Below are 23,534 nucleotides of genomic sequence, written 5' to 3'. Positions count from 1 at the left end.
GCTCTCACGCTGTTATTTCTGTCACTGTTGAATTATGGTGAACATTGAACTAAAATTTTCTGAGTTGTATTGGTTGAGTTAGATTGGTTCTGGAGGCAATGCTAGTTTGTACTAACACGTTCAAAATTACATTAATTGTTTTGATATTACGGGCAATTTGATAAATTGCAATTTAGAATTTTTTTTAATTAATAATTATCAGGGCAGCTAATACCCATATTTGTTGCCTGTGGTCCAACTTATACTGATAAAATTATCCAATAAGCAAATCAGCTGTTCACTAATCGGCGTAACAGCCGTCTGTTACACTACAATTTTCTAGCCTATTAATTTACAACCTTAAAATTTGGCATACAAACCACTAAATTTCAAAAACGAAAGGCGTGCACAGTTTGTTTTTGTACTATTGCTATCGACTTGTATGGATTCGCCTTGTTCAGAGAACGTTAAATATAGAGAATTCTCACGAGCTACGAATAGTGTGAATTGTCAAAAATGAAGTCTAACCGCCGCCGGGGTGTGGTGAAACTTTTAACAGAGATGTTTTACAGCGATTTCTCCTTTAGCATATTGGCCCTGCACAGTTTTTGGCCTCTGTAGGAAATTAAATTGACGAATAGCCGACGGCATTTTGCAAAGTATTTGCTTGTGCATTTTTATGTTCCCTTGATAAACGAAAATTTATTCAATTTGTATTTTCAGACAAAGGTGACAAAGGTGAATGAATATTCATTATATGCGCCAACATTTCAAATCAAAGTAACTTTAACACTCATAACGAAACATCGGTCAAAATGACCGATAGTGAATTTCGTGCTGGAATAGTGGCTAAACTGCTTGACCTTGACAGCTGCCCCTCCTCCTACCTTCCTCCCTCCCCCTACCATCGCCACTGAACAGGTTTTCATTTAGTTGGCGTGACGCTATTGTCTTGTGCACATCCCAAGTTCGATTTCGGTCGGTCAGATTTACCGTGTGTTTGTATTCAAGCTTTATAGGTTTCGTTAATTTCAGTTTCATGTTTTTTTTAATGATTGACATGTCAATTATGTAAAATAAAAACTTTTTTTGATTGTAAATGCTTAATAATTATTGTAGTACCTTATTATTTACCTCATTTTAACTGAAAAAAAAACATAACAATAAAAAAACATAAAAAGTAACGATTTCGGTCAAAATTACCTTATGTTTCGCTTAGTGTCACAAAAATCATGTTTCGTTATAAGTGTTAATATTTTGATTTAATTTAAAAAAATTCATTATAAAACGACGTCTCACATTTTGGTATGTGCGTTTTAGTAAATTTAAAACTAAACAAATTTGATGAAAATTTTTACTAATGTTTTGAGTCGAAATTAATTCATAGCATACAAGTGTTTTGGTATATCGACATATGTATTTACGTTTGAATATGCATTTATTTGTTCCTTTGACAAACCAAATCTTTTTCAATTTACATTTTATTACAGGGAATAATAATATACGTACATTTGTATGTATGCATTTTCTAGATAGTATAAAACTTTAAAATAAATAAAGGAAAACTTCAAAGAAACGTATTTGCATATATGGGACAACTAAGTTCAATTGCATCTTTATTAAATATGTATATGTTGCACGCATATGTGTGCCTGAAGCAACATGACCTACCTCACGAGCATCGCCTTATATTTCATGTAAATAACCTAATGATCAAATTCCTGCCTCACAAATGCTAAAACAAATTTCTTTTGAATATTCATGTACATATTTGTATGGTGCCCATCATATCCCTTCAAACAAATCAAAAAATTCTGTATACAAAACGCTTCATTACCAGGCACACAGGAAGATGGCATATGCAAATATAAATATGTGAATTGAATTCAAGCAAAACAATGCTTATTAATATACCATATGCATGTACATACAACCGCACACACAGGGCACTCACTTTATTCCTCAAAATGCGTATGTCGTTCAAAGCTAAAATTCTATGCCTAGCGACTACAAGAACAAAATGCAGTCATAGACGCAGGCGTAGCGGCCATCATTCTAGTTGCCATAGCGCTGAATAGTCGCGGCGGCGCCGAACAGTTTCAACTATTGTACTGTACAACAAAAACTCATCATCAAAAAATTCATTGATAAATTCGAGCTCATACATCTAAGAGCAAGTACTTTCATTCATAAAACGAGCCGCCCATATGCCAATTTTCTCGACAATTCGAAAATAGTCAATATTAGAATATTTCGCGTAGAATTATTTGCCAATATTTGATAAATCTTCAATTTTTGTCAAGTCGAGTGCCCGCGACATCGTACATATGTATGCAAAAATATATGTATGTAAATATGTCTTTCTAAATGCTCGACAGCCGCAGCTGCTGTGCGTCAAGTGCGCGCATGAGCATAAAGTAAGTTGCAGAAGAAAACAAGTAGCTTAAAAAAAAGGTCTGATTCGAAAATTTTAATACTAAGAGAAAATTTGGAAACAATTATTTTATGTTAACTGATAGTAGGCAAATATTATAGTTAATTAGTAGATTACTTTACGTATGTAATTGAATTGATAAAAAGTGCACAAAACCTATGCATATATCTGCAAAGTTAGAAACTTACTCTGAAATCAGAGCATTTGAAGATGCCTGTAAACATGTCAAGGTTACTGTGCATACAATGCTGTGCCTATGATTGTGCGCTGCGCCTTTAAATGCGCGCTGGATTTCTTGAGAAGTTGTACCGTTTTATTTTGAGCTGTGGCTGGTGAGCATACATACACACAGCATATACATATGCGCAAATGTATATAAATTCACAAATTTGGCAAAGATGGCATAACTTCCTGTGCGCCTGGTAATGAAGCGTTTTCTATAGAGGATTTTGATTCAGTTGAAGGGAATTCAACAAAGTTTTACAGACACCAGACAGACAGACATAACATATGTATATAATTTTGGATGATTTGGAAAATTCAAATATATAGGTCATATCAAAATGCTACCTAACATTCTTTGCTTCTAATCACCAACAAATTCTTATCGACTGCTGCTAAATTTACATAATTCAGCCCCTTACTGTTAACTTTTGGTGAAAAATGTGGCTGTGGTGTACCTCGCGCGCAAAACGAGTACCCCTGAAAAGTGCTGCCTTTTCAGTCATTGAGACTTCTCTATACATTAACGTTCTCTGCCTTGTTAAAGTTACTTTGATTTGAAATGTTGGCGCATATAATAAATATTCATTCACCTTTGTCTGAAAATACAAATTGAATAAATTTTCGTTTATCAAGGGAACATAAAAATGCACAAGCAAATACTTTGCAAAATGCCGTCGGCTATTCGTCAATTTGATTTCCTACAGAGGCCAAAAACTGTGCAGGGCCAATATGCTAAAGGAGAAATCGCTGTAAAACATCTCTGTTAAAAGTTTCACCACACCCCGGCGGCGGTTAGACTTCATTTTTGACAATTCACACTATTCGTAGCTCGTGAGAATTCTCTATATTTAACGTTCTCTGGCTTGTTTCTCACCAATAAACTTGGATACACTGGACAATATTAACGACCCTGCCTCTGCCAGCAGCTCTGTCATTCAATCGCAACTTTCTGCTGCTGCTGCTGGCTGCTGCTAAAGTGTTTTGGAAACAAGTAGATTCTTTTGTCTGCAATTAAAAATAATTGTGAAGGCAGGGACGTTGCAAGCTCTTAACAATTAATCTATAATCCTTATAAGCTATGGCTTTGGTTAACGAAGCACGTATCGCACTGAACCGTGTAGCAGTAATTGCTGGGCGTCAAAAGGTAATTTATGTCATATCTCCACCTGAAAACACAGTAAAAACTAACAGCACCAAAAGAAAATACGCCGCAAACGTAAAAAAGTGAAATCTCTCTCATTACATAATATTATACTACTGTTTAAAGAAAAACCAAAACCTATATCAATTTAATTGATTTACAATCAGAAATTTTACGCCTTTTTCAACTTGAATTATGTATACTAGTACGGTATGATTATATAAAAGCATAATGCATTCAGTATTGAAAAATGGTATTTTCCGGCCCAAGTAAGCAATTTTTAATATGCATAATGTACTGCAAGCAATCAACCATTCTACATGTTTCCAAATATTTAAATAAACTAATTTACTTTTGAAAATCATACTCATACTAAAAGCATTCAACCATCTTGCCTGCTATGGAAATATAAATATAATATAATATTAATTTACTTTTTAATATTGTATCGGTAGTTGCGTTCAATCTCTTCTGGTAAGCACTTGGACCAACAGACACAACCACAGGAGGTTAAGGCACCCCTCGTCAAGACCTTTCAAATCTACCGTTGGAACCCAGATAATGCTGGAGAAAAACCATATATGCAGACTTATGAGGTCAATCTGCGTGAATGCGGTCCAATGGTTTTAGATGCATTAATAAAAATTAAGAATGAAATGGATCCCACGTTGACATTCCGTCGTTCGTGTCGTGAGGGAATTTGCGGTTCATGCGCTATGAATATCGCCGGTACAAATACTTTGGCTTGTATTAGGTAAGTTTCCGATCAAGATGATCATATTTCCTCTTTTAAAAATTAATATTTTCCAGCAAAATTGACACTAATCTTTCAAAGCCGCTTAAAGTATATCCTCTACCTCATATGTATGTGGTCCGGGACTTAGTACCAGACTTGAACAACTTTTATGAGCAGTACCGTTCAATTCAACCATGGTTACAACGCAAGTAAGTTGATAGTAGCTGTTCATTAATTACTTACATCTACATACCTAATATTAATATGTATATTTAGAAACGAGGTCGGCGAATCAAAGGGAAAAGCACAATACTTGCAATCTGTGGAAGATCGCTCAAAACTTGATGGTCTATATGAATGCATTCTCTGTGCTTGCTGCTCAACTTCGTGTCCATCTTATTGGTGGAATGGAGACAAGTATTTAGGTCCAGCTGTTTTGATGCAAGCGTACCGTTGGATCATTGACTCACGAGATGAGAATACAGCGGAGCGCTTAAGCAAGCTAAAGGATCCCTTCAGTGTGTACAGATGTCATACAATCATGAACTGTACACGTACTTGCCCCAAAAACTTGAACCCTGGTCGTGCAATTGCCGAAATCAAGAAATTACTTTCGGGCATGACAAGTAAGCCCGCACCGAAACTTGACACAGCCGCTTTGCATAAATAGATTTGTGCATAATTGCAAACTTGAAAAATGTAGTCCACAGTTAAACTTTGTTCTTCACTCGCCTAACCAAGTCACTTTAGACTCTGGTTTATCCGCTTTGTACGAATTTGTTTTCTTTATTTAGAATCCACAAACAATTTTTATTGTACTTAAAACTTGTGCTAACGTATCTTGTGAAATAATACAACCAAACATCTTTTCTTTACACACATTTAAAAGTAATCTACTAAAGGAAAATAAATTTATGCGTTTAAAAGGTGCATAAATCAGAACTGTTTTGACGTTTATAAATCTTTTCGGAGCACATAGCAATTAGGGAAAAAGATAATTATAAAAATTGTTAATGATGCTTGAAGTAAATTCAGTACTATTATTTAAAAATAAAAACGATTGTACATACATTAAACGTTTCTGAAATTCGTCTTTGCAGCATATTTATTTGTCTAATAAATTTATTATAATGATTTGAATACTGGGACTTTTTGTTGGAGGCAAAGAATAGATTACTGGAATAAGTTTAACGTATCTGATGTTGAGAAAGGGAAGCAATTGGCAACACTTGCAATTTGATATAGTAGTGCCAAGTTGCGAAATTGCATTACCATTAACATTTACTGATAGTACAGTATACAGAGAACGTTAATGTATCCGATTTTTGTTCTTTGACACAGCAAAAATTAAAACAAGTTAATTTAAGTTGGTTTTGATTTTTTCTCAATTAAGATGTTGTCTGTCGCAGAATTAATACACTTGCTGAATAATATTCCATCAAGATATAAAACTCCTGATGATATATGTTTCGATGCAGCCAACCAAAAGTACATAGCGAAGTACAAAAAGCTAGGGGTTATAACTGTTGCCGATGAATTGCAAGATGGAGCCATGGCATCAAGCTCCACTGAATTTTTTTGTAATGTGCCCGGCTGCCAAAATGTATTCGAAGATGCCGGTACTTATCAAACACATTTCAACAATGTACATAGATATTTGTGTTCAATTTGTCGCCGTTCGTTACCCACTGCACATTTACTCGATTTGCATGTCTCGGAGCGCCATGATTCCTATTTTGCAACACGTGTAGAACGTGGGGAGGCGATGTATGCCTGCTTTCTAGAAGAATGCAAACAGAAAATGCTTACACAGGAACAGCGCAAAGACCACTGTATAAACATTCATAAATTCCCCAGCAATTTTAGATTTGAATATAATGAAAAGAAAGCGCCATCAACCCGCAATACCTCACAAAACCAGAAAAAACAAGGCACCGATCCAGTGTGTATTCCTGGGGTTAGTACAAAAGTTAATGAAATCAAGGCAATATCATTCGGACATCCAAAGGAAAAGACATTTCAAGCTCATGGCGCACCAAAATCAAAAGATGGCTTAAAGGACCTACATGGGCTAAAAGATGCATTAGATGATATATGAAATCAAGCAAAAGTACCGGTAGTTTTTTTTTCGTTAAATTATTTTTGTATTTATATTTTAATAATAAAAATGAAATCGATTAACATTTATCTGGAAAGTTTATTTTGATTTCGCTGAACTTCTGAAACAAAAGTATGGTAAGATAATTGCTTAATTTTGAAAATCGGTATCTTACTTGCCAGCGTTGGCCGTAATATAGTGATATGCCACCACCAAAAGAAATAGAAAAACGCCCAAAACATTGGAGAAAATTGCCAATTGCACGTCGCTTATCATCTTGCTTACTTCCTCTTCAATCTGTAAACAAAAACACACACATCGTTAATGGTGTTTACCACATCTCGACTAGTAATGACACGTCATATCATATTTTTACAAATTGATTGCAAAATAGATTCCCAAGATGAGATATAAATATTTAATTTCGAACGCAAATATAGTTGTTGTTTCACGTTAAAAATTTGCAATGATTCAATTAAATGTATTGTATAAACTTACATCTTAAATATCAATAATTAATATACACTTGTAGCCGGTATACTATTATATCTCGAATATTTTCTATAGAACTGTCAAAAGTTGGCATACATTTTTGGGAGGCACTTGGTGCTAAGGCCATCCACACACGTCCTGTATGATCGTGTCGTGTCAATAGTGTACAACGACGATGACACGTGTTCGAAGCGTAAATCAAATGTAAAATTACCCAATGTTGTAGAGAATGTTGATTTGATAGGGAAAGTTCAATCTTGATTGGTTCCTTAATTTAAGGAGGAACAGAACTGTGTTAAAACTGTTTAATTGTTGCTAAGTTGCCGTATTTAAACGCTCCATTAAATAGTAAAAATATCGATAGCACTAAAGAATCGATAATCAAAAAAATCACGATTGCTTGCAGCATTACGTTTATTGTCAACCGAAGTACAACGTGTTTTGTTTGGCTCTTTAAATTGCATTTGACAAATTTCTTCAAAAGTTATCGGATGCAATTTTAAATTATGCTTTTGTTCTGTCCGACTTGTGGAAATATTTTGATGGTCGAACAGGATACAACGGGACACCGGTTTTCTTGTAATACATGTCCGTACATTTGTAATATCAAAAAGAAAATTTCAACGAGAACATTTCCCCGGTTAAAGGTAAGTAATTGTTATTGCTGTAGTTCTTTTTATACTATTTTTATTAAACACAGGAAGTTGATCATGTTATGGGTGGTGCAGCTGCATGGGAAAACGTAGATTCAACAGTTGCCGAATGTCCTGCATGTTCTCATAAAAAAGCTTATTTTATGCAAATGCAAACCCGCTCAGCCGATGAGCCTATGACAACATTTTATAAGTGTTGCAATCAACTTTGTGGCCACAATTGGAGGGACTAAATTCATTCGTTATATTATTTGAGCCTAATATTAAGTATACCTACTTTATTATACGCAAATGACTGCAAAGTTATTAACTCGATTTGGTGTTTTCTGGCATCCGTGGTACGTACGTAATCTTTCAACAATCAGCCAAATGCTATCATCATCAAGACGAAAGATTTATAAAGTACAGGAGTCTGAAGCGTTAAATGTTGCTCGTCAATGTATTTTGGATGGCGAGGTTATTGCTTTGCCTACCGACACTGTGTACGGACTAGCATGTAATGCAAATGATGAAGAAGCAATACAGCGACTATACGACATAAAAGGACGTGATTCTTACAAACCAGTTGCGATATGCGTGAAAAATCTGGAGGCGTTTCGGCGGTATGGCAGAACAGACCATTTGAATGATTCTCTCCTTCAGCGCCTACTGCCGGGGCCAATTACTATAATAGTCGAAAGGTCCCCACAGCTCTATAATCCATTTTTAAATCCCAATACCACAAAAATTGGCATTCGTATTCCAAAATTTAGTTTTATACAAGAGCTTTGTTTATTATTTGATGAACAACCGCTTGCCTTAACAAGTGCGAATTTGTCAAATACACGTAGCAGTTTAAATATAAGTGAATTCAAGTCCTTGTGGCCGAAACTTGGTGGAGTTTTCAATGCAGGTCAGTTGGGCTTGACTGAAGAATGCCGTTCTGCGTCCACTGTGGTAGACTTATCCCAGCCAGGACTATATAAAATAGTAAGAGAGGGCGTAGCTCTTAAATATACCATAAACGTGTTACATGAATTTCGCATAAGATCAATTAATTAATAGTATTAAAAGCAGTGTAAATAAACAGTCAAATAGTTGAAAATAGTTTGGCAAGTTTTAGTTTATTTTTAAAAGTTCTTGTATTACTTACTTTTGTCAAATATTTTATGTAATTTTTAATTAAAACCAATTCTTTTAACGATTAGAATACTAATACGCAACTTGAAAATTTTAAAGGATATAATCATTCACACGTCAACATATGTTAAGATTTACAACATTCGAATTGTCTTCAAATGACTTTACATTTACACTTACAGGATCCCCAAATCAATCTGGTATAGCATTACTCTGCTATTAAGTAGCACATACCTCAAATAAAAAAGTCACTATTGGCTATAGTAACTAGCTGATTTTGCTATTTGTATAGGTCTACGTCGCCGAGGTAGCTCTGTTTGTAGTCGACGCCACCGTTCTGGAGGCCATACAATGTATGTCGCCCGAGCAGTCATTAGGCCTAGTGCTACTGGCCCGAAAGTATTGCTATCCAAGGAGTGGCCTGTGTGATCACCCTCAACCCAGCAATGACCTTCTGGGACGCGCACTATTTCATGTTTGTAACCTAGTGTGGAGACGACATCACCTTGCAGTCCCACGATGCGTTTGATTATCTTCTGTGAAGGATCCTTGGGAGAAATAAGAGAAACAATATCCCCGCGTTCCACACTGCTTATACGCACAGCCCATCGTGAGAGAAAAACGTAATCAGTTTGACTGACATCTGGATTAAGAGCTGGCTGCATGGATATACCTGAAATATTTTGCACAAAACCCAAATACATAATTATACACTTTCCGAACAAATCAGCGCGGTTCCATCTTATAAATGAAACTGACAACTTATATTCATTAGCTTTCCTTCTCCATAGAGGGAACTTTGGACAAAATAGATTATAATTACCATCCACTCGAGCAACATAGCCAACACAATCAAGAAACGTTATACCAATTGGAATTCCCAAGAGTACAGATTTTACGAATTTCCGAAATGCCATTAAACAAAACGTCTATACAAACAAGCAATCCTTTCCCACTTATTTCTTTTATATTCCTAATATTAACGTATTTATTGCTTGCACGCTCGCTATAGCCTTTTTGGGTGAATTTTATTTTATATAAAATATATATGTAAGTAATCTTTTTGTTTATTTTGATTTTAATTTAGTGATAATTTAAATCGGAGCACATCGCTCCATTCTCTCCTCAACTAAAATACAGAAAGAATTTCTTATCTAAGAAAAGTTCTGTTCGTTTGATGTATCTATTGTTTATAAATGTCATTCGTGTGGCAATATCCCAATAATGATGGCAGTTTCGATTTGTACAGAGAATTTTTATTGTATAATATACTAAACGATCTTTGCTGAACCTTCTCTAGTAAATCGACGTTCGTTATAAAATCAAGAAAAAATAAAACAACGAATTTTCAATGAATATATCTATTTATTCATATTTGTCTATGAATTCACAATTCTTACAGACTAGTCACAATAGAATCAAGATTATTACATACCAAGGATTTTATCTGAGATTTAAAACTAAATTTAGTAATGATCAAACGAAGTGCTTATTCGATTCGGAGGCACATTAAAATAAATTATAGGCAGGCAAAGGTTCTGCGAAATGTAGAGAGCGCAATAGAAGCCGGATAAATGCCTTCTGTACAGATTCCAATCGATTTATATAAATGTTGGTAAAAAGGCCTGAAAGTGAAAACAGCGTACTCAAATATCGAACAGACATACGTTGAATACAATAACCTTGGTGTACATGGATCTGAGAAAAAGAACTAAATTTTGAATCTAACTGTACCCTAAGGTCTATAATCTCATTTACCATGTCTAAAAATATAGATAAAAAACAATATACGGATCGGGTTAGGAAGTTTGGAAAAAGTTATTTGGTGACATTTCTTTATGTTAAGAGGTAATCGGTTTTTTATGCACCATAAGTACAAATTTTGAAGTTCAGCCTGAAGTATACTCGCGTCGTTTACACTTTTAATCATCAAGTACAATTTTAAGTCATCTACATACTGTTACGATTTTATCCAAATAATTCCATTTTAATTGCCTTCCTGCGACAACTTCATAGTGAGGCTATTATGCTCCCAGGATGTTCAGCAATCAGTTTCTTGCTGAAATGCTACCGAGGGAACTACATTGCACTTACTGGAGGCTGAGCTACCTCCTAGGCACGATAGGAGGCATTTCCTCGACTCATCCACAAGCCTTAAGAAGGCACTACCTTCAGTACTTAATGGAAATATTTAATAAATTACGCATGAGTTCTGAACTAATAATACGTTCACATATAAGTAGATGATCTACTTTTTGCGCTTAACTCAAAATCCGTAATTAAAAAGCGCGATTTCCCATACAAAATTTCTCTCCCAAAATATGAGATTATAAAATAATCGTAGATAATAACGATACGTTTTGGCATATAACCCTGTGTTTTCTGTGTTATCGATAATCATTATTACGAATGTAAGGAGAAACATCAAAATAAAAACTAAATGAAATGGATGCCGGCAAAGAAAACAGGTCTGTAAACATAGTTCTAATAAAACTTTTGTTAAATATTATTAATTAGGGATTCATTTTACAGAAAAAAGCGTGTGCCCATTAACATTTTGTCCTCTTATTACTTATTATAAAATGTAATATAGAATATCTCATGCGCATTGCTGCCATAATTTTTGCAACCTCAGTAAACGTCGCATACGGATTTCCTGCAACTGTTTATTATCATATTAGCAGCCAATTAATTGGGCAGTTAAATTAGCTATTCCTTCACCTTGTATTTTCTTCATATCGTTAATAATAATTAAAGAAACCAAAATCAGCAAATTTCCAACCAAAATAGTTTCTTTGAAGAAAAACCTGCCGCCATTATTTTTTGCAACCTCAGTAAACGTCGCATACGGATTTCCTACAACTGTTTATTATCATATTAGCAGCCAATTAATTGGGCAGTTAAATTAGCTATTCCTTCTCCTTGTATTTTCTTCATATCGTTAATAATAATTAAAGAAACCAAAAACAGCAAATTTCCAACCAAAATAATTTCTTTGAAGAAAAACCTCTCAAAGCAGTAAGCAGTATTGACAGCTGATTATCAATTTTGCACGTAATCTGCCATAATTTGGAGGATTTATAGGGATTAATGCATATGTGAACGTATTATAACCGATACAGAAGCTGGTATATGAAAATAGCCTACCAAATCGTTGTATTCGTAGAATCGACATCACCTTATATGAAGCCGCTTTAATAGTACTCATATAACTTCCGGCATCAGTGTCACCTTATTGTTTAACATTCATCATCATTTCTCCAGGAACAAATATATTTTATGTACATTCAATATAATTATAATTACACGTAAATGAAAACAACTTTTTGCATTCTCAACGTTCGAAAAAATAATTTTATTGCTATACATCAAGTGTAAATATTTGTTTTATAAATGTCCCAAAGGTGGTTTTTAATATTTTAAACAACTCGCCAATGCAACAGTTCTCCAAAAAGTAATTTAATGAGTGGCCGAAATTGTAAAATTCATTAACAACTTTTATGCTTATAAACAAGTGAGATTGAACTTATCACTTACGGCGTGTGAGTGATAGAAAGAAACCTGTGCAATGCGTAGGCAGCGGTAAGATTATGAATATATGCAGACATGAAAATAATTATTTCTTATCCCTAGAAAAAATTATATATCGGATGATACGAATGCCCATCAATCTGCCATCATGTCTTATATGCCATTAAATAGGGAGGCGAATGATGATGATTTTCTTCAAATGGAACGGATGCCACGCTCTGCGAGTATGATAAATGGGCAAACACAACGCATTGGAAACACTATTGAGGCAAAAGTGGAAGTGGGCGACACTTTGCAGGCATTAGCACTACGATTTCATTGTTCTGTAGGCCAACACATTATGCGTTTTGAAGTTATATACATATAAAATACGCATTTTGTTTTAGGTGGTAGATATCAAACGACTTAATAAGATTGACAAAGATAATGAAATTTATGCGAGAAAAGTGGTAAAAATACCTGTAACACCACATTCGGTATTATTGGAAACTCTACCAATTGTCCACAAAAGTGGAAGCAATAGTCCAACTCAAGCCGAACATGATACTTTGGAGACAACTATTATGAAAAATCCTTTGGAAGATGCGAAAATTGTGTTGGGAGAAAAGCTTATCGTAGCTTCAGTAAATTCTTCTAGCAGCAGCAATCAAGGCATAGTTGATATCAATAACACAATTTTAAATTCAAAGTTGACGAGGAAGGAGAGCGCTTATACGGACAATGGTGAGTGCAAATTAATTTGAGTAAAAATACCATTGTAGTAAACTTAATTTGTAATTAATGTAATTACAATTAGTCTAGCTCTAAGATCTTAGACGAGCAAATTGTGTAAAGCCTGATTTCTTGGAGTAGTTGCGTTTTCGGATTTTTCGCGTATTTATTTATATTCTCTCTCTTAATACATTTTATCCTTAAAACAATAACAGTCAATTAGAAACGAGTAAAAAGATGTTCCTTTTTATTTGTTTGTATGTGATAGATGAAAAAACGTTCTTTTCTTTGTCTCACATATAATATTAGATGAAACCACGAAGTTGACATCAATCTGAGTGATTTATCAAAGCGAAACAAGTACAATAATTGCTCTTAACTTACCTTGTAATATTAAAACGAATTAACGGTATTAATGGGCTTTGTACTGCATATTTCATGAAAATTATTAATTAGTATAGAATTAAAAAAAAAACTAATTATGCAGTTGCCGCCGTAGCCGGATGGGTTGTTGCGTGATTACCATTCGGAATTCACAGATAGAACGTTGGTTTGAATCTCGGTGAAACCAAATTAATAAAAACAGTTTTCTAATAGCGGCCCCTCGGCAGTCAATGGCAAACCTCCGAGTGTATTTCTGCCATGAAAAAGCTCCTCATAAAAATATCTGCCGTTCGAAGTCGGCTTGAAACTGTAGGTCCCTCCATTTGTGGAACAACATCAAGACGCACACCACAAATAGGAAGAGGAGCTCGGCCAAACACCCAAAAAAGGGTTTACGCGCCAATTATATATATAAAAATTGGGGAGTACTTTAAAAATTTGCTTATGCATTATCTATAAAACAATTTACCTAAGTGTTAAATAATTCGACTTCGGCTTTTTCGTTGAGAAATGGAAGCTTTCGACCTTTGCCCGCTCCATTGCTTGTCTGTTTGTATATTGAAGCTGTCTAGTTCACAAGTGTGATATATGGTTGACGTAAGACACCATTTGCAAAAATTATAAATCCTCCGTTGGGGTGATTAATTTTGCGTCACCTTTTATATTCTAGACCAGAGAACGCAAATTTATTTATTTATGTATTTACGTCCTCTGTCTTCTTCTCTTCTAAGTTCTGTTTCGACTTGTTTAATTTTCACATCAAGGCAAACACCGTACTATGCTTAAAACACTTTACCTAAAATATGTGTCTATTTTGCTATACACCACTCTGTTTGTTTCAATTCCATGTGCCTCACAGTTTGACATTTACTAAGCTAAGTTCGCTTTTGCCATCAAAAGTATTGACAGCACAAATTTCCAAATTGTTTAGTCATTGCTGAGTGAAGAAAGAAATTATAGATTTACTTAATTAAAAAAATTGAAAATGCCGGATTATTTAGGAGATGATCAGCGCAAAGTTAAGGGAGAGGAGACCGAAGAAAAAGAAATAAAGTCGCTGGATGAAGGAGATATCGAGCTTCTGAAGACGTATGGTCAGAGTCAATATCATAAGGCTATTAAAACTATTGAGGAGGACATCCAAAAAGCGGTGAAGCAAGTGAACGAACTTACCGGAATTAAAGAGAGTGACACAGGCCTGGCACCTCCAGCGCTCTGGGACTTAGCAGCTGATAAGCAGATTTTACAAAATGAGCAACCACTGCAGGTTGCACGTTGCACAAAAATAATAAATGCTGATTCGGATGATCCGAAATACATAATAAATGTTAAACAATTTGCTAAGTTTGTGGTTGACCTTGCTGATTCAGTTGCTCCAACTGATATCGAGGAGGGTATGCGTGTTGGTGTGGATCGGAACAAGTATCAGATTCATATTCCTTTACCACCAAAAATTGATCCCACCGTTACAATGATGCAGGTAGAAGATAAGCCCGATGTTACATATAGTGATGTAGGGGGTTGCAAGGAACAGATCGAAAAGTTACGAGAGGTGGTGGAAACGCCACTTTTACATCCTGAAAAATTTGTCAATCTTGGCATTGAGCCACCTAAGGGAGTTTTGCTGTTCGGTCCACCTGGAACTGGTAAAACTTTGTGTGCTCGCGCAGTAGCTAATCGTACGGATGCCTGTTTCATTCGAGTAATCGGTTCAGAGCTTGTCCAAAAATATGTGGGCGAGGGCGCTCGTATGGTGCGCGAACTTTTCGAAATGGCGAGATCAAAGAAAGCTTGCTTAATTTTCTTTGATGAAATTGATGCGATTGGTGGTGCTCGTTTTGATGACGGTGCTGGTGGCGATAATGAAGTGCAACGTACCATGTTGGAGTTAATTAATCAATTGGATGGTTTCGATCCGCGTGGTAATATTAAAGTGCTTATGGCAACTAATAGGCCGGACACCCTCGACCCAGCACTAATGCGTCCAGGACGTTTGGATCGTAAGGTGGAATTTGGTCTACCAGACTTGGAAGGGCGTACACATATTTTTAAAATTCACGCCCGGTCGATGTCTGTAGAAAGGGATATACGTTTTGAATTACTGGCACGTCTTTGTCCAAACTCAACAGGCGCTGAAATACGTTCAGTATGTACTGAGGCGGGTATGTTTGCCATACGAGCTCGCCGCAAAGTTGCTACGGAAAAAGACTTTTTGGAGGCAGTAAATAAGGTCATTAAGAGCTACGCCAAATTTAGCGCTACTCCTCGTTACATGACGTACAATTAAACTTAAGCTTAGATGTGGTATTCTATTCAATTCGCTGTACTAAATTTCAAAGAAAAGTTCAATAAAAAAAATTAATACAAGCGATTGTTATTTATGTAGGATATTTTATTGGGGAGGGTTTTATGCTGTTAAAACAATAATATCGGCTTCTACGCTGCACCACGCTTAAATTTCGTATTATGGAATTAGATCAAAATATATTTGCAACAACTCGCCGATTTGTTACTCCTACTAATAACATATTCAAAATGTTATTAATATTAAAAATAACCCGAAAGCACAATCAGAAATATCGAAACCGAGTCTACCCTCCCTGTTTTATAAGGATGAGTAACCAAACCTTAAGATACATTCAATCTTTCGCAGAATTATTTAGTATCATCTTTGTATTTGACACTGACAAAGACCAATGGCATCCTGATTTTTCAAATTCGCTTCTGCCCTTTGGTAAATGTCCGTAACAATTTATCATGTTCAAATATCGATGGTTACTCTGATGGTTTCCCACCTATTTTGTTTAAAATTTGCGAATTGCACCGTTACCTTTAGTTTTATAGGACTGACAGAAAGTGGAACAAGAATGATCTTACTATTTACAGGCCTATAACGAACTTGATCACAATTGCAAAATTTTTTGAGTGTAGGTTAGGTTAGAGCTATGTTCAGAAATGCATTATAATGCGCAGTACTTGCAGCGCTGGCAGCACTGTCAATGTGACAATTCATGCAACTGATAGATTTGTTGAAAAATTGCAAATAGATTTGTTGCATTTATGAACGCGCTGTGCAGTAAAATGGAATTGTTACTAAGTTTGGTCATGGACGATGTATGTGAGGAAAAAACCGATAGTCTTTTATTAAATTTAAGATAAAAAAAACCGTGTAAAGCTTAAAAGAAGTACATATCTTGTCAAAAGTTTAATATCAGTCGGACTCTGAGCAGTAATTTTATCTCCGATGTACTAAAGTAATCACTAAAACCAAGAAAAGTATAATAAAATAAAGTTTAAATATCGTATTTTTCATCAATTTTTGTATTAAAAGCTAAAATAAATAATTAAATACCCACTTTTCATCAGACATTGTACTAGCGTATTTATTGGCAGTGTGAAAATTTTTGCTGCAAATAATGCACGACTTTTGATACAAAAATGACGTTTAAGAACGCGTTGCATTTGCAGTACTGCCATATTTACATTTTTGAACGCACTGCTCACTCTGAAATGGTATGTTGCGCATTATAATGCATTGTTGAACATACCCTAGGATAAATGGCTGCCCAAACGAGGGTCCACTTGGACAAATAATCAAATCCGCACATTGTGATGTCATGCAGAGGAAAAACAGAGGGAGGGAAAACAAAACGAAAACTAAAAGTGAAAAGAAAGAGGATGATAATCAAACAGGGACTAATTACGTTAATTAATTAAACATAATCACCTGGGACTGCTGATGAAATTACCCAGGTGATTATGTTTAAACTTGCTTTATCCGCAGGTGTAACAAAAAATGAGAGCCCAGTAAACTAGCCCTGTCTAGTGTACCGTATCCCAGCCCAGACATTTGAATCTTAGCCCGACGAGAGCAGAACAGTTAAGGAGAAGATGCTGACATGATTCCACCGCGTCCTCAAGACAGCTTCTGCAGAAATAACTTGAAGCAATCCCAAGTCTCACCGCATGGACACCTAACGGACAATGTCCGGTAGGGATACCTACTAAATTCGGGAGCTGCGTTTTTGTTAGCCTTAGAAGTTCGCCCGAGCGCCTCCGAACTACCCGTGGCCAGAAGGCGACTATGTACGTTTGCGCACTAGCCCTTCGCCCGCTGAATTGACGCGAGGTCGATTTTTCCAGGAGCAGACTACAGGTTCTCAATCCTCTCATTTTGTTTGGCCAGCTCATCAGCTCCCGCTATGCGGCTGTGACCGGAGACCCAAATTAGCTAATATCGAAATATTCGGATGCAGTCGACAGAGAAGTCAGACATTCCTCGACTAATCTCGAACGCACAAACAACGAGCCCAAAGCCCTAATTGCCGCCTGGCTGTCGGGGTTGATATTTACCTGTTTTACAGTATAGCTTAGGTAAACAACCAATCCACTGCCTCTTTAATTGCGGTTACCTCCGCCGGTACCCTAAATTTGATAGGAAGCTTCTCACTCCTCATCTAACGATAGGAAACATGAGGGGAAGTGTGTTAGATGAGCAGTTTTGTTGTTGTTGTATCACCTTAAATATTCCCCATACTTACATACGGGGAATATTGCTGGTGTGACAGTCCGGGCTGGATATAAATCCGGGTCGTTTCGGTAACGTAGAACCGACTGTCATGGTCTAAGGGGCAGGTGAATAGGTGGTTAGAGTCACGCAGGGATATTGTAGCAGTGCAGTAAGCCCTGCCAGTGCGGTGTAGTCACCGATCGTCGTCGTCTACCTCATCCAACGGTAGGCTCAATAATCGTGCTGTTTCGACAGGTTGGGCCCAGAGAGAGAGGGGTATTGGGTGTGTGGGTTTGAGAGGGCATGTGACAGAATAGATAGGTGTTTAGTATCATACGGTGTGCCTTCACATGCCGGACATATATTGAGTATGTCGATTCTGGATAAGTCGTTAACCTACTACAATGTTACGCGAGTCTACTACCAAAGTTACGCGAGTCGCACGAGGCAGCTAAAGCTCTTCGTCTGCAATAGGTGGTAGTTGGCCTCCGCTATCAGCATTCAGGGGTCGGGAGTATAATAAGTCGGTAGTTCTAATTGTGTTTTGTGCTGGATCTCGTTAGTGTAGCGTGAATGCCTCATTGTATAGATGTTGTAGGGGGGCATCATCCCTAAAGAAACGTTATTGCAAGAGTTATAAAAGAAGTAAAGTTTCGCTATAACACAAAAAAATAAAAAAATTGTGCTGCTACCTGCTCAAAAACAATTTCTAGGAACCATTTGTTGGGCAAAAGCGCAGTGCCAGAGCTACATTGCAATATAATCTTCAACTAGTGAAGTCCAAATGTGGTCGAAATTCACATGCATGTGTTTGCAGAAAATATAATTAAATTAATTAAATAAAGTGGTAATGAAACATTCTGGTTGCAAATAATTGTATTTTTATTTTTAGAAGCAAATCATTCGAATGATAATGATTCAGCAGCCCTGCTGGACGATATACTCAACGACGATTTTGCCGAGACTCATGTGCGGCCTATACGCGGCCCATCGTTAAGTGCTCTACACTGGTCTGGTTCCGATGGCGATATGACCTGGGTGTGTTTGTTTGTTGTAATTCTGGCATTGTGTTTTGCCATCCCATTGATAGTTGTGATATTTTGGACACATCCGCACAGTAACAGCAACAGCACCAATAATAATACTTCAACAGCGAACTGACAATTGATTGGATTGATTGATGTATCGATTGAGTGACAAATCTCTATATTTGAAAATTCGTATATTTATTTGAAATGTATATACATACATATTTATAGTGTACATGTACTTGAAGATCCAAAAACCTGGGGCAGGACAAGGATTGTACATTGTGATTTTTTGCACACATTTTCAGAGTTAGCGAATAAAGAAAATCGTATTCATAGTTTGTAATCGAAACAATAAAAAATAATTTAAAAAAGTATATAACACTTAAATAACAATGTAGGATGACAAAGTGAGGTGTAAATTTGCAGAAGTGCCTTCTTTTTTTGAAAAGTCTTCAATGTCTCAGGATATATATAAAAATGTCGGGACATGTTTAGTTTTCATTTAATTTTTTTAGAAATATCATGCGCTTTTCTTTTTATAAATACTTACAAATGTAAATTAACATCATGGCTAATTTTAGTAAATTGTTAACCGAAACAATTATATCTTCCAAAACTGTTTGTGAATCATGCTAAGAAATAAATATTTATGTGGTAAAAAACAAATTTTCTAAAAATACAATATAAAAATGTTTTATATTTATAAAATGTTAAGCCGTTTGTATTGAATCAATTCAATAATGTTTCTCTGTTATATTCCCTAAATACATAGGAATTGTTGGATTTGCACTCATAACCGCTATGTTGCATGATTTTTTAGAGTTCACCCGCCCGCCACGGCTTACACAAGTAATTTTCGTGTGTGACTCGAATATCGTCAGTTGTGAAGATTGGAACAGCGAAGCAGAAAGAAGCAGGAGGAAACAACCAAACAGGTGGAAATAGGATGAAGGGGCTATGGATTAGAGGATGACGACCAACAGTGACTTACTACGTTCGTATTAACCCTTTCATGCTACAGATAAATTTCACCAGGTGTGTGTAATTAAACCCGCATATCCGCAGGTGTAGTAAAAAAGTGAAAGCCCAGATGTCTAAATCCTTGCGGAACGAGAGCAGGACAGCTGACAAAAAGGTGCTAGTTGATTCCACCTCGTTCTCCTCACATCTTCTGCAGAAAGTACTTGAAGTAAGAGTTAATGATGTGGCCACTATAGTGACTATACATTTAATTGCGTATAATAATAGTATAAACCCGTACAAAGCAGTTTGTTAGAATCGAACTGGTCGAATAGTTTCTAAGTTTTGGCGGTCATGCTTCTATTAGACAGACTGTATATTCAAATACTACTTGCTCAAAGCTTTTCGGAAAAATATTAAAGGTAAATTATATTTTTCTATCCAAGGAAAAATAGATTGCCAGCAGCATGGTTTTTCTGTGGGCGTTGCATTGGCGCCAATCAGCCTTCTCCAATCTTCCGAATCATCGTTAAGAAATGGATTTCAAATACCATAGATGTTATAGTTACTAAGAGCAGATCTGGTGAATGTCAAATATCAGCGTTTAACATCAAAGTTAATTCAATATCTACAGATTATGGAAGCTTCAAAGACGACTTAAACGTTTCGGCCATTTTCAGTGTGCAATCGACCATTACCTTCAAAACTTGTGGAATAAAAAATCCGACATTATATAATGTAATTGGGTTTTCTTTCTTAAATAAACGTAAATGTATGTAAATATATAGCATATAAACCTTAGGTCTGTTCATCAAAAAGTACATGAACGCAAAACCAGTAACAATTTGCAAGTTTTACGAACAGCTGATTAAATGTTGGCGCGGATAATACAAAGTAAAACATTTTCAGTTGGGCTACATACGTATTGAGCTATTAAATTAAAAACAAAAATAAAAATAAAGCAAATAAAATACGAAATAACGAGCTTAGCATCATTTGATTTTTTTGTCCACAATAATTTGCTCTATTTCATCATCGCTGTCAGATGAAGCACATTCCATTAGCAGTTGCATTGTGGCAATCACAGCATTCTTCATATTTTCCTTGCTTCCGTCTATGCATTTATGTATATACATACATATATTGCTAAATTAGTTAACAACCAAGCGTAAAACACAAAAGAAACCTTCAATGTTTTCGACTTGCTTTTCGGACACTGCAGTAACGCTGAATGGAGGCTGTGGTTCAGAAGTGCGTACCTTTATATCAACGCCCGATTCCTATTTGATATAGGACTTCAAATAAATAATAAATAAATTTTATTTAATATATATTTACTTACATTCTCCATTCTAATCACGATTTTTATTTAAATTTAGAACTTTGACTCAGGTAAAAACTTGCAACTTCCTCTTAAAATGAAATGCTGCTCTCTCACTTTCCCCTACTTCGCAAGTTTTTTGAATACATGAACACCAAAAGTTGATAATTTGTAACAATTGTAATTTTCGCTTACACCCTTTTTTTATTGTTCAGAAGATGCTTTTTCGGCGTAAGGGATTTTTAGCCCAAAATTATTTTTTAGTTCAGTGAGTTGTAACAGAATATCGGCAGGATAACTAATTATTTCAACTAAACTAATTATGAAGGGATTTGTAAAGATTTGTATATTTTTTGTTCTCAAAATCTTGAAGCCTGTTCTCAAACGACTGTAATAAAAACTAAATCTTAGAATTGTTGACGATACCGATATTGAGCTTCTCTTTCAAATGCTTTAATATCACCATTTTCTGAGTCAAAATTACTTAAGAACAGATTTAATTTTGCTTGGGATCCGATTATCAAATTAAGCATCCGACTAATGAACAAGTATGTAATTTATACAACACACTACTGGATCCATAATATCATCAAACTGCATGTCATTTGCATCCGTGGGTAAATCAATGATTCAAACATAAGAAATTGTAGGACTAAGCTACGCAACCATTGTCTTTCCCAGCCATTGCAGATCTACCATCAAAGCAAATAGTTATCATTTTGTCTCATGATAAACCCTTATTTTTAATGCATTTCTGAATTTTCGAAAATATGTTGTTGTGGTTGTTGTTGTAGCAGTAATAGAAGCCCCATCAGTGTGGGTATATCATCGGTCATCTTCCTCTCTCATCTAAAGGTAGGAGAGGAAACATGTTGTTTCGACAGGTTGGGTCCAGAGGGAGAGCGGTGTTAGATGAGTGGGTTTGATGGGGCATGTGAAAAGGTGGTTGTTAGTGTCGTGCGGGGTGCCTTCACATGCCCGACATATGTTTAGTGTGTCGGGGTCAATTCTGGATAAGTAGGAGTTTAACCTGCTACAGTATCCAGAACGTAGTTGTGCCAAGGTTACGCGGGGCTTTCGGGGAAGTTGGAGCTCTTCGTCTGCGATGGGTGGTGGTTGGACTCCGATGACGGCATTCGGGGGTCGGGAGCTTAAGAAGGTGGTAAGGGTCTCCCGATGAATGTCGTTGATGGTCTGTCTGTACACTGTCCGATCCAGTAGCTGTCGGTCTGTTTTGTCCTGAATCTCGTTAAACAGTTAATAGGCTGAAGAGTCTGAAATAAATTATCACTTAATGTATGTAAAAAAAATATTAAATATAAATTGGTTAATCACATTAACTAAATTTATTCCAAGGCCTACTCCAATTTTAACTTTTCTGAGGCGCTACGCAAGAGATTTCAAAGATCCCTACACTGGAAAAATGTTAAATTTTTTAGTTCGGTCTGAGTTGGATTACACTTCATTAATCTGGAATTCATTTTACTCCACCGACTTTTACCAAGGAGGTTTACTGGCTGCGTCTTTTAATCATTACACTCTCTCCAGTTTTAGAGTGCCTGGTGCATGCTCAGAAGTTCAAGTCCCTTGGGTACAAACGTATCGTACAATTTTTAAGGTTTATGTATGTGGTTGTTATTGTAGTAGCATAAACATTCTCCAAACATGTACAGGGAATGCTGTTGGAGTGACAGTGCTTGGCCGGATATAAATCCGGGTCGTTCCGGTAACGTAGAGCCGACTGTCGTAGAAAGTTTCTCTACGACATTTTTTGCTGCTGCGTAAACGGAGGTATTTTACATCCAAGCTCCTTGAGCAAATAAAAATGAGTAACTTATTCACAAGTTCTTTTCTAATCAATTCTGTTTAACTTAATTAAATTTGTTTTAGGGCATCAATATTCTTGCAGATTGAAAAGCTTTTACCATAGTTGTTTGCACACTCAAAACCTTCAGTTTCAGATGGATAAAAAGGAAGAGATATCAAATACTTTAGCACAAATTGTTTTGTAAACGTTTATTTATTATATTAGAGTAAATTGGATAATATTAACTATTCTATATTGAAGTCAAATTATTCATAAGCACTTTCGATACACATACACACATGTATGTACATATGCATAAATGTGTACTCGTATAAGTACTACGTTAATACTCGGAGCAACGAACCAATCCAAGCTATGTTCATAATTTAAATAAATAAATAA

At 35.9% G+C, this 23,534-nt stretch overlaps 8 protein-coding genes across 10 annotated transcripts; 6 read left to right on the top strand and 2 right to left on the bottom strand.

Annotated features, from left to right (window-relative positions):
* The first annotated feature begins 3,558 nt into the window (after positions 1-3,558).
* Positions 3,559-5,655, top strand: LOC128865708 (succinate dehydrogenase [ubiquinone] iron-sulfur subunit, mitochondrial). Its single transcript, XM_054105987.1, has 4 exons — positions 3,559-3,782; positions 4,235-4,533; positions 4,590-4,724; positions 4,792-5,655. Exons 1-4 carry the CDS (start codon positions 3,717-3,719, stop codon positions 5,183-5,185), a joined length of 894 nt encoding a protein of 297 aa, XP_053961962.1. The 5' UTR covers positions 3,559-3,716; the 3' UTR covers positions 5,186-5,655.
* A 130-nt stretch (positions 5,656-5,785) lies between these two features.
* Positions 5,786-6,702, top strand: LOC128865710 (protein lethal(2)k10201). The gene has a single exon (XM_054105989.1). It carries the CDS (start codon positions 5,909-5,911, stop codon positions 6,611-6,613), a length of 705 nt encoding a protein of 234 aa, XP_053961964.1. The 5' UTR covers positions 5,786-5,908; the 3' UTR covers positions 6,614-6,702.
* On the bottom strand, positions 6,642-7,220 carry LOC128865713 (dolichyl-diphosphooligosaccharide--protein glycosyltransferase subunit 4). Of its 2 annotated transcripts, none has more exons than XM_054105994.1 (3): positions 7,112-7,220; positions 6,789-6,910; positions 6,642-6,734 (listed from the first exon to the last, which is right to left on the bottom strand). In XM_054105994.1, exons 2-3 carry the CDS (start codon positions 6,887-6,889, stop codon positions 6,713-6,715), a joined length of 123 nt encoding a protein of 40 aa, XP_053961969.1. In that variant the 5' UTR covers positions 6,890-6,910; positions 7,112-7,220; the 3' UTR covers positions 6,642-6,712. The 2 variants fall into 2 exon arrangements, with proteins under 2 accessions (XP_053961969.1, XP_053961970.1); XM_054105995.1 differs by having other exon boundaries at positions 6,642-6,731.
* Positions 7,221-7,508: 288 nt separating this feature from the next.
* On the top strand, positions 7,509-7,991 carry LOC128865712 (DNA-directed RNA polymerase III subunit RPC10). Its single transcript, XM_054105992.1, has 2 exons — positions 7,509-7,752; positions 7,806-7,991. Exons 1-2 carry the CDS (start codon positions 7,612-7,614, stop codon positions 7,989-7,991), a joined length of 327 nt encoding a protein of 108 aa, XP_053961967.1. The 5' UTR covers positions 7,509-7,611.
* A 58-nt stretch (positions 7,992-8,049) lies between these two features.
* On the top strand, positions 8,050-8,842 carry LOC128865709 (threonylcarbamoyl-AMP synthase). Its single transcript, XM_054105988.1, has one exon. It carries the CDS (start codon positions 8,050-8,052, stop codon positions 8,797-8,799), a length of 750 nt encoding a protein of 249 aa, XP_053961963.1. The 3' UTR covers positions 8,800-8,842.
* Positions 8,631-10,122, bottom strand: LOC128865711 (mitochondrial inner membrane protease subunit 2). Of its 2 annotated transcripts, XM_054105991.1 has the most exons (3): positions 9,701-10,122; positions 9,112-9,550; positions 8,631-8,715 (listed from the first exon to the last, which is right to left on the bottom strand). In XM_054105991.1, exons 1-2 carry the CDS (start codon positions 9,792-9,794, stop codon positions 9,129-9,131), a joined length of 516 nt encoding a protein of 171 aa, XP_053961966.1. In that variant the 5' UTR covers positions 9,795-10,122; the 3' UTR covers positions 8,631-8,715; positions 9,112-9,128. The 2 variants fall into 2 exon arrangements, with proteins under 2 accessions (XP_053961966.1, XP_053961965.1); XM_054105990.1 differs by lacking the exon at positions 8,631-8,715 and having other exon boundaries at positions 8,836-9,550; positions 9,701-10,112.
* A 1,996-nt stretch (positions 10,123-12,118) lies between these two features.
* Positions 12,119-19,717, top strand: LOC128866477 (lysM and putative peptidoglycan-binding domain-containing protein 4). The gene is made up of 4 exons (XM_054107249.1): positions 12,119-12,459; positions 12,511-12,733; positions 12,795-13,131; positions 18,906-19,717. Exons 1-4 carry the CDS (start codon positions 12,446-12,448, stop codon positions 19,172-19,174), a joined length of 843 nt encoding a protein of 280 aa, XP_053963224.1. The 5' UTR covers positions 12,119-12,445; the 3' UTR covers positions 19,175-19,717.
* On the top strand, positions 14,368-15,884 carry LOC128866475 (26S proteasome regulatory subunit 7). Its single transcript, XM_054107247.1, has one exon. The coding sequence runs from the start codon at positions 14,489-14,491 to the stop codon at positions 15,788-15,790; it is 1,302 nt and encodes a 433-aa protein (XP_053963222.1). The 5' UTR covers positions 14,368-14,488; the 3' UTR covers positions 15,791-15,884.
* Positions 19,718-23,534: the final 3,817 nt, after the last annotated feature.

Source organism: Anastrepha ludens, chromosome 6 (assembly GCF_028408465.1).
Source record: "Anastrepha ludens isolate Willacy chromosome 6, idAnaLude1.1, whole genome shotgun sequence".
NCBI classification, from domain to species: Eukaryota; Metazoa; Arthropoda; class Insecta; order Diptera; family Tephritidae; genus Anastrepha; species Anastrepha ludens.
The sequence above is the reverse complement of the archived record's forward strand: the minus strand, read 5'-3'. Positions and strand labels throughout refer to the sequence as shown.

Bases quoted from the DNA above. Each gene is read 5' to 3' on its own strand.
- LOC128865708 (XM_054105987.1), top strand. From the start codon at position 3,717: ATGGCTTTGGTTAACGAAGCACGTATCGCACTGAACCGTGTAGCAGTA. The intron at 4,534-4,589 runs GTAAGTTTCCGA...AATATTTTCCAG, and splicing joins AATACTTTGGCTTGTATTAG to CAAAATTGACACTAATCTTT. The intron at 4,725-4,791 runs GTAAGTTGATAG...ATGTATATTTAG, and splicing joins CAACCATGGTTACAACGCAA to AAACGAGGTCGGCGAATCAA.
- LOC128865710 (XM_054105989.1), top strand. From the start codon at position 5,909: ATGTTGTCTGTCGCAGAATTAATACACTTGCTGAATAATATTCCATCA.
- LOC128865713 (XM_054105994.1), bottom strand. From the start codon at position 6,889: ATGATAAGCGACGTGCAATTGGCAATTTTCTCCAATGTTTTGGGCGTT. The intron at 6,735-6,788 runs GTAAGATACCGA...CTTTTGTTTCAG, and splicing joins ATTACGGCCAACGCTGGCAA to AAGTTCAGCGAAATCAAAAT.
- LOC128865712 (XM_054105992.1), top strand. From the start codon at position 7,612: ATGCTTTTGTTCTGTCCGACTTGTGGAAATATTTTGATGGTCGAACAG. The intron at 7,753-7,805 runs GTAAGTAATTGT...TATTAAACACAG, and splicing joins GAACATTTCCCCGGTTAAAG to GAAGTTGATCATGTTATGGG.
- LOC128865709 (XM_054105988.1), top strand. From the start codon at position 8,050: ATGACTGCAAAGTTATTAACTCGATTTGGTGTTTTCTGGCATCCGTGG.
- LOC128865711 (XM_054105991.1), bottom strand. From the start codon at position 9,794: ATGGCATTTCGGAAATTCGTAAAATCTGTACTCTTGGGAATTCCAATT. The intron at 9,551-9,700 runs GTAATTATAATC...AAAATATTTCAG, and splicing joins CTATGTTGCTCGAGTGGATG to GTATATCCATGCAGCCAGCT.
- LOC128866477 (XM_054107249.1), top strand. The intron at 12,734-12,794 runs GTAGGCCAACAC...ATTTTGTTTTAG, and splicing joins CACTACGATTTCATTGTTCT to GTGGTAGATATCAAACGACT. The intron at 13,132-18,905 runs GTGAGTGCAAAT...TTTTATTTTTAG, and splicing joins GAGCGCTTATACGGACAATG to AAGCAAATCATTCGAATGAT.
- LOC128866475 (XM_054107247.1), top strand. From the start codon at position 14,489: ATGCCGGATTATTTAGGAGATGATCAGCGCAAAGTTAAGGGAGAGGAG.